Source organism: Polyodon spathula, chromosome 4 (genome assembly GCF_017654505.1).
Source record: "Polyodon spathula isolate WHYD16114869_AA chromosome 4, ASM1765450v1, whole genome shotgun sequence".
Lineage (NCBI taxonomy): Eukaryota > Metazoa > Chordata > Actinopteri > Acipenseriformes > Polyodontidae > Polyodon > Polyodon spathula.
The window spans coordinates 44,751,583-44,761,358 of record NC_054537.1 but is presented as its reverse complement, the minus strand read 5'-3'; the positions used below and the strand labels follow the sequence as shown (position 1 = coordinate 44,761,358).

Sequence of the window (9,776 nt, the reverse complement as noted above, 5' to 3'; positions counted from 1 at the left end):
TCCTTGTATTCCAGCAGATGTCATCCAACATTTACAGATCTGTGTTTTTTTAATGGTATTTGTAGAATTGCTTATGTTATGTGACATGTACCCTCTTGCGGATACTGTAGAATATGTGTATATTGTACGTTTTAAAATATAAGTTACTTCTTTCATATAGTATTGAAAATCTTATCTTTCAAAATGTAACATTTAGCTTTAAGCCACTGTTGAGTAAAAAGGAAAACTGCGTTTGTGATATTACTAGGCACCAGAAACACATGTCAAGTATATAAAATAAAAAATAATAATAGAAAAAAAAACCTGTGTTGAACACATCTATTTTTTTGTTGCCATTAATAGTTTTTTTGTTCCTGTAGCAACAGACCTAAAAACAGACCTATTCATTGAGTTGGCAGCCAGCTAAAAGTTAGAGTGAGAATTCGTTACCAGAAGTACAAAAAAACTTAAACTGCATTTGATAGTCTGCTTTATAATATCAAAAGCCAATGCTAAATATGCAGTATTAGTGTGTGTAGACATTGTTGATTTTATGGAATTAACTGTTTCAAATTTCAACATTTTATTTCAGACTTGGAATAAACAACATTTTTTGGAAACAGTTGAAATAATAATTTTGGATGGCACACTTTCAATTCATTGGGACCTATTTATACAACGTGAAGGAATGTTTTTCTAAGGACTCTCAACGTAAACAATGCTTTGAAAAATGAGAATAAACCCTCTCAAACGGTTTAATGGAAAAAAAAACAGCACTTAACTGTTCCTTAGAATTGTGTGAATAAGGTCCATTATTTCAGCCAAATACAGAAGCTTAGTATGGTATAGAACTTTTAAATGTGCATAGCAATTTTGCATTGTTATAATGCTTACTACTGTTTTTATATTTTTTGAAAAGGGAGGCAATACACCTGTGGCCTTCAATGGCCTTGTTTTCAAAGTTTCGTAAGCCAGTAAGTCATTCAGGCCTATACCGTCCGGATAATAAATTACTACTGTGAATGATGACACTTGTACTGAGTGACCTAAAATTAGTTTTAATCACATCGAACACATAGCTTGAGGACATAGAATCTTTATAAGTTTGCCTTAGACAATTAATTAGTATGCAAGGTACGATATTCAAACGGAACTTTAATTAAACTAGTGTTAATTAAATCAATCCGTTAATGCTTTGAAATTGAGTCGATGAGGTCGTTAATGAACGCATTTCTCATTAAAAAGCTTAATTGTCACAGGTCACGTACATCACTTCCTGTCTCAACGACTAGATAAGGGGAACTCGTTAATCAAAATGCATGTTAACGAGATCAAGAAAAATGAATGGAAGCATAATTCGCTGTTATGGAAACTACCAGCATACAGGGAGACGGCTCTCCCACCAGCGAGCAGCAGCCAAATGGAAATAAAAATAAAAAATAATAATAATAATGGGATCTATCTATTGTGTATAATGTAAACTTAACTTAAAATGGTGCATTTTTACATGCAGAAGGTACATTTATTTAGATAACTTCACACATACAATGCTGATTTATGATTCTTGGCGACTGAAATATTAAGAGGGTGACTTGTAAATCAAACGGCACAGAAATTATATATTATATATATATCTATATATATATATATATAATATATATATTTATATAATATAGATATATGATATTATATATTTATATATACTATATATATGGGGAAGGGGTAAGCCATCTATCTATATTGGTTGGAATTTCTTTTCTTATGGTAACATCTACTTTTGTATGTATTTTAGTATGTAGGCTATAAATAAACACGTTTAAAGTGTCATTTGTGTTTGTAGTTGTTAGTTATTATACATGTATGTAACATTTCATTATGCATTTATTAAGCTTTTATAATTACAATAGAACTCCCCAACCCAACACACAATTTTCTTTATAGTTAATTGTTCGGTGAATTCCTTTAATCATGCATTTTCTCTTGTACTGTTTACTTACCCCCTCAAAATAAACTCAACCTGAAGAGAAGTAGTGAGGGGTGGAGTCTGGCAACATTACAAATACGTTAGGCAAAACCCATCATGTCAGTGACCTCGATCACATTAGGTATTCCATTCACGTCTGTGGCGATATGTTTTGAAAGAAAGCCCCACATTGCACTTTTTAACTATTGGACTAAATGTTTCCAGAATACTTAACAGCTGCTATTAGGACCGTGCTGCATGATTTATTTATTATTAATAGCGTTATGATTAAACTATACCAAATCACGTTTTTATTTACAACGAAGGGAAAACATGTTTTTGCTGACTTTATAAGCATTTGGGCGACACAGATGTGATTTGGTATAATTGAATGATAACGCTATTAATAATAAATTAATCGTGATTACAGCAGCAGTTATTAAGTATTCTGTAAATTTTGTGTCTACTAGTTAAAAAGTACAATGTGGGGCTGTCTGTCAGGTCTTATCGGCACGGACATTAAATACAAACCAATGGAATACGTCGTGGATATGTATGCAGGTGTGTGTGTGTGTGTGTGTGTGCGTGTGTGCGGGTGTGAATGTGTATTTAATAGGGAGAGAGAATACATGCGTGTCTCCAGTCATATGTGTTTTTTTGACGATCACATCGCCTTATGTTCTAGGAAAAGCTGCAGATATTTATTACTGCCATAGCTTTATCTTTTCGCCTGTTGATTTGCTCCACTGCCACTGTACTTTTTGCATCCATGCATCCCTTCCTGCCGGGTAATCAGCTGTGTGTTAAAACACGTGAACAAATCTCATTCATAACCACAAGTATATAAACGTCTAAAATATTTGCAAAGCTACAAATATTTAATTATCTAGACAGTCTCTACATCATCAGTGTCACAGCCTGTTAAATTTTTGTTTCAAGGTGAGTTGTAGTCTTTCGTTAATTAAAACCCTCCTTTTCCAAGTGCAAATTAACTCCTGATAAGTGATGACAATTAACACAGACTGCTCGTTAAGATATTAACATTATTTCATAAATCAACATAACTTCAGATATCGCGTTAGTATGATTCTTTAGTAACTAGATAGGCATAACAACTGAAGTTATCATTTACGAACTTTTGAAAATCATGCCGTCTGTTTCTTCCAAAACTGTAATTCCATGTAACATTCAGTGGAAGGTATTGTTTTTAGAGAAAACTGTTCATCTGAGAGGGGTCAAATGGAAGCCAAGTTAGTCATGAAAGGAAGGTCTTGTGATAAGCCTAACTCTCTCGAAGCATACTTTAATTGAATGATTATCCTTCCATCCTGTAATGGGTTTCAACGCCCTTACTGAACAATGGGTGACTCAAACATATTGCTGAAATTTAACCAGATTTGGACTGGTTTAAATTGAGGAATGCCTGTTGTTTTTGCAAATGTGCAAATATGGTATGAATTTCATACTCTATAGGTAGTGCCCCGTAATACTTTTCTGACAAGTCTTTACTTACAGCTATATACAATCTAACCAGCTTAATATCACTCCTGTTAATATTAGCCTTCATATTATCACCACATTGGGCGAGCTGCATATTGGGAGGCTCAGAGATGCATCCTCACTTTATCACAGGGAGAAAGGACAGATTACAATTCGGTCAAGCTGCACCCAGTTCGACTCACGTAACACAGCTAAAGGAGCGGCAAAGAGAACCGGATGAGTCACTAGGGGCCTTAGGGAATGATATGACCATGTTAATTCAGTGAGCATACTGAGAACTGATAACCGAGGCTTGTGATAAAGTGAGGCACGATCCCTTTATAGGGGCCATAACGGCATGCAACTTAAAGAGGCAGGTTTTATTAAAATAACCCAAAAGACTCTATGGTAGTATAGTAGCTCATGCCACCCCTGATACACCCAAAAACTCCAGCAACGCATTTGTTCACTAAGCTCGGTCTCAAGGTCTGATGCCAGTGACCGCCACATGTGTTGGAATTGCAGCGTGCAAGGCCACATTCAAGCCTGCTGCCCTCACCCACCTGAGGCCACAGCTACTCAAGCCTTATCTGCAGTAAAAGACAATGGGCAGCTGGCCCACACTCTCCCTTGCCCTCTGAAAATACTATGATGGTGGGGTGCATTGGCCAGGGTAACTGCATGCACGTACCTTGCACCATTGGCGTGGTTCAGTGCAGAGTCTTGGTTGATAGGTCGAGCGTGCTTCCCTTGCAAATTGATGTTGGGCCAGGAGACACCACCCTCCAGCATCCAGTCTGGCTGACTGACATCAGAGAAGAATGCATTCTAGGGGCTGATGTCCTGATAGCTCTGGGGGGTCAAGATTGAGCTGGGACAGCACTAGCTACAAGTCCAGGCAGGAGCCACCGCAATCCAGCTACAGTCAGGAGAGGGGGAGGTGCAGCAAGCCGAAGTCAAACAGGCTAACCCTCTCACCCGTGTGCCAGCTAGTTAGCCAGCTAACACACACCCAGCGTGTCAGTTCAACAGACCGCTTGCCAGCCAGCTCAACAATCCAGTCCTCAACTGGCTAACCAGCCCAACAGCCTGCCAGCCAGCCAGTTCAAGTCTTGGGAGTGATCCTAGTAAGAGAAGGAAGCTTGGCCCTGCCTCCTAACCACAGACCGCAGCTGAGGTGGATGCAGTACAGAGGGACTCAATGACTGGCAGCACTGACAGGGAGCTCCTCCAGAGTACAAAAACTTCTTCGCACCCAAGCCCAAGGACTGCACATGTGATATGGCAGGAAACGCATTTCCTTGGCCCACATCAGTCCGGCAGGTGAGAGGGTTACTCGGCTTGGCGTCTTATTACTGACGGATTGTCCAGGGCTTTGCTGAAGTCACCAGGCCACTGCATCACAGAAAAGAGGAGGCAATTTGATTGGACCACGGAGTGCAACACTGCATTCTGGCAGCTCCGTGACCCTGGCCAGGACCCACTTCCCCATGTATGCAGACCCAGTGTTGCTGTCCTGGACACAGATGGCAGCGGCGTGGGACTTGGGGGCATGTCGACGATGTGGCCTGAAGGAGAGCATGTTGTGGCCTATTACAGCAAGGTCTCAGTAAAGTGGAGCGAAACTACTGCGTCACCCGATGGGAGCTGCTAGTAGTGGTGCAGGCGGTACACCATCACGCATCACTAAAATGGCTCTTCTGGTTCAAGGAATCCGAAGGACAGACAGCGTGCTGGATTAAGGTGCTGCAGGGGTTAGAGTTCCAGTTGGAGCACCATGCCTGGCAACAGCACGGGAATGACAATGCCCTCTCCTGCTAGCCCTATGAAGTTGCCCAGTGCTGGTTCAGTGCGCAGCTGGAAGAGAAGGAGGAGCACCGCAGTTCCGGTGAGTGGGTAAATTCAGCCACTGTCAGCATGAGGGCCACGTCTGGGATTCCGAAGCAGATCCTTTTTAAACTATTTCAATTTTTAAACAACAAAGTCAGTGGGATAAAATAAAACATAAAATATAGGTTGGATAAAACGCCAAACTGTGGAGATTTTCGGAGCGTAAAACATTAATGTTTTGACACAGTTGGTTTTGTAATTTTTGTGTGTGTGTGTGTGTGTGTGTGTGTGTGTGTGTGTGTGTGTGTGTGTGTAGTATATAAATAATTATACAATATTTAAATAGCATAGTTTGAGTGTGTGGGATATTCTCCGAGCTTACAGAATAAAAAAAATGTGTTTGCAATAAAAGGTATTCCATTGGGTATGAATTAAATGTTTGATTGACTATCTGAAACCAAAAGGGGTACTGCGTGGGTCACTACTGAGTGTAATGTGGTAAAGTGCAGTCACACTGTATAAAATGGTTCCTTTGCAGTGTCACATCAAATCTACTGTGTTGAAAATACTGCAGTATTTTTTTGTCACTGCATTACTGCCATTTATTTAAACTGTATACTTTATTTATTTATTTATTTTAAGTTGTAGGTTTACGGTGTTTCTTGATCTAAACTTTTCCAGCATTTGCTGTATTTGCTCTTTGACAGCAATTGCTAACCGGAGGCAAAGGGTTAAAATGGGGGCGGGCACAGACTCACAAAGCCTGACGTATTCAGCAAACAACAGTGCAGGTCTGGGTTGCAACATTAACCAAGAAGCACATTGACAATCACCATACCTCAGACATTCTAACCACATACTGCTTAGGACAGTGGAATACAATGATGTAAAATATTCTACATACCACTCAGTAACGCAGCAGAGTTTGTTATTATCGTGTATTTATTTATTTTTTTTAAAAGGGCGATGGAGGAATAACATTAGGTGACATCACCTTCATCAGCAAGATAACACATTACATTGGCAGCATGGACGATTAAACATGCTGCAGCTACAATTTAATACGACTAAAAGGATGTTTTAAAAGCAGACGACGGCGACGATTGTAAAGTGGAAGTAGGATGGATCGGATTCGAAAATGCGGGGTCTTGGGCCAAATTGTGCAGGTGGATGGCTGACCTGATGTTACAAGGTATCCGTTGAAGCTTCCTTCTGTTGCCGCGGTACTATACCACTGCGCTGTATTATGATAACTGAAGACTAGTGAGTAGAAATCGTGATCGGGGAGAGTGTGAAAGCCATGCTGCCCGGGGTTGGGGTGTTTGGCACCAGCTTGACTGCAAGGGTGATCATCCCGCTTTTGAAGAACGAAGGCTTCTCGGTGAAGGCGCTTTGGGGACGGACCCAGGAAGAAGCCGAGGAATTGGGCAAGGAAATGAATGTGCCTTTTTACACCTACAGAATAGACGATGTCTTACTGCACCAGGATGTGGATTTAGTCTGCATACACCTCCCGCCTCCCCTGACAAGGCAAATTGCAGTCAAAACGCTGGGTAAGAGATTATCATAGTCAGATCTATGTATTTGTTTTTAGATCCGGTTTCATTCACCTGTTTTTTTTTTTCTAATTAATACTGTCTAAGACAAGCCTTTACGTTAGCTGTGCTCGAACATTACTGAACATGGTTTGGTTTCATTGTAGTGCTGCACATACTTGTGCAACCTAAACACATGTATTACTAAGTGTACTAATAAATAAAATAAAATAAAAAAAAACTTAAAATTCATAAATAATCCTGTAAGATTACTGGGTAAGCATGACGTGGTTTGTAGTTTACCTCTTACTTCATACAACAAGCGCCTTGATGACTGTTTTTTTTTAGATTCTCCCCTGGGGTAGTTTGTGCTGCTCCCTGAACTGTATAGAAATGTTTCTTCTGCGACCTGCAGAAGGGTGAAGTCTTGAATCTCTTTGCATGAACTGAAGCTCAGGAAAGCAAAAATGTGAACAAAGGAAACAAAGTGTGCTTGTCATACACTGATAAAAGATACAACTAACCAATTAATATTATAATGTAGGATTATTTGGAATCAACAATAAATTTATGCGGTAAAATACATTTAAGAAAAATGAAGGGACCCTACATCATTAGGCATACATGTAGAATACTTCTATTCCCTGCTAAATATACCAATTGCTGGTGAGTGGATTACAAGCATGAGTTACATTTTTACAGGTTTCATACTAGATACATACTGTCTGTGACTGATATGTAAAACACAGATACAGAGTTACAGCAATTAAATTCATTTTCAAAGTATAGACAGCAGTCAGTTGCTTTTATTTATTTATTGATTAATTTTTTTAGAATGTTTCTGCAAAGGGAATTACCTGACTGTTTCAATTCTTCAACAACCTTTAGTCTGAAAGCAGCAGAGGAGTGATAAATCAGCACTACAAGCTGTACTACCAAGCCTCAGCAGGGAAAACAAATATGTCTCCATGTATTATCAGAGCAGGATAGCACAAGGTGAGCTTGCTTCCAGCCTGCCTGGGAGGGAACACCCTCATCGTGGTGAGAGTGCAGAGCAGTCTCCAAGCCTGTCTGTTTGGCCCCCTGTTTTTAAACAGCCTGCTAGGTTTTGACGATGATTGCATTTTTTGTTATCCTTTACCAGATAAAATTTATCACAATAATCACTGTTATCTTAAATTATGTTACTCACTTAATTACTCCCATTAAGTGCAACCTCACTGTAGTTGATTCTTGCTCTCTCACACTTCCTTTTTGCAGTATTAAGTTGTTGGCTTTTTAAAATAAGGCCATACACAGTTATCTCCAACAATAGAGGGTATTTAAAGTAATTTTCCGATGCCCAGTTTAATTAAGTGACACATCCCCCACATCGCTATAGGGAAGAGAGAGCAACTAAAACTGTCTTGGATCTTTTTTAGCTTCAGGTGACTGTCAGAAACACAGTTGTCGCCTAAAACATCCTATTGTAAATCAGACAACTGCTGTCATCTTTTGTTTAGTTTGCGTGCATCGTGAGGTTGCACCTATTTGCACAGTTCTTCTGTAACAAACAAGATGTTAAATGCATCGATTTAACCAATAACTGAAAATAAATTGTTAGAGTTATAAGCTGAAGATGGCAGAAGACAGAGTGCCTGAGGCAACTGAAATATTATTGATGATGCAACTCCAATTTAACAGGGATATTCTGTATTTTGACTGGCAGCACTGAGTAAGTTATTTTGAATGGAAAGTTAACACATTGCCATAGAGAATTTATTTGCACAGTCCTTTAATGTGGAGTGGGTTAGATATACAGAATAAGTAGAGAGGATTCTGAAACAAGACCTACTGTGATCAGCCACTGAAGCAGAGTGAGTGATCTTAGGCAGGACATTTGGAATACTGTGTTCAAACAGGAGCCCCCAGACAGTTTTTATTTTATTTTGCCTCACTTTTTTGGAATAGCTGCTGAACTGGAATAAATTCAAATAATTTGTTGCACTAAATGAAGACAAATAAATCGGTCAGATCCATAAAAGGAATCATTTCTAAATTAATTCATGGCTCTTTTCGAATCAATGCCAAAGGATCATTCTGAGTCTTGTTGGATCGACTACATTCTGTATCCAGTCTACAATATTAATTAATAAAGTTGACTGTGTACTGTATGAAGAACAGAGAGCTTGTTCATATTACGGTACACTGTGGTAAGAGTAAAAGACCAAGAGCCACTGCATATCACAGTGTGTACGTTGTGTGTCTTAGTGTGATAGGCATGTTTGTGTGTTTAGTAGGGGGCGGTTATTTCTTTGCATGCTTCAGCTACAGTGTAGCATGCATCTAACGGTCACACAGATACAGCTTGGATTATACAACATAAGTGATTCATTGTAAGAGGCGTTGGTAAGTCAACTGCCACTCCAGAAAACTTAATGAGTAGTAGAGCACTAACTATGAAACAGCAGCTGTTAAGTACTTCAATGTGCAGTGTATCTTTATAGTGCAATTCACCTTTGCCTTGTTTTAGAAAATGTTCAGGACTGCAATTACGGAAACTTCAGGAAAAGCGTGCCATGTTATATCATAATTGTAACTTGTTAACTATGATATGTCTCTGAGTAACGGGAGATTGTATTGAAACACCTTCACTGCTACAATTAGGAATACTGAATGGTGTCTAAGCATTGAAAAGGACTGGCATTCACACATACTTTTTTTTTTTGTTTATGTAGCAGTTTTAATTAGAACAGGAAACAATAGGAGTCAACAAGGTCTGTATTTTGCCCTTGAATATTCCCTTGACATAAACTAGTGTGTACATTGTGATTCCGTATTTCTCTTAGGGCGTCCCTTATGCAAAGCTATACAACAGTCATGTATTGTAAGTGTATAATAACAAAGGATGGAAATGGAACCTCAAACTGCACAAATTTTTGGGGGGGTTTATTGGTTATAGGGTACAAAACACATACTGACATATTTTCAGTGGCGGTACATATTGATTT

General features: G+C 39.1%; 1 protein-coding gene across 1 annotated transcript in view; it reads left to right on the top strand.

The window, feature by feature from the left end:
- The first annotated feature begins 6,055 nt into the window (after positions 1-6,055).
- Positions 6,056-9,776, top strand: part of LOC121314572 (glucose-fructose oxidoreductase domain-containing protein 1-like) — a 57,053-nt gene continuing 53,332 nt past the window's right edge. The window contains exon 1 of the mRNA XM_041247987.1: positions 6,056-6,804. Coding sequence (XP_041103921.1) covers positions 6,552-6,804 — 253 coding nt within the window. The 5' untranslated portion in view covers positions 6,056-6,551. The remainder of the gene's footprint in view (positions 6,805-9,776) is intronic.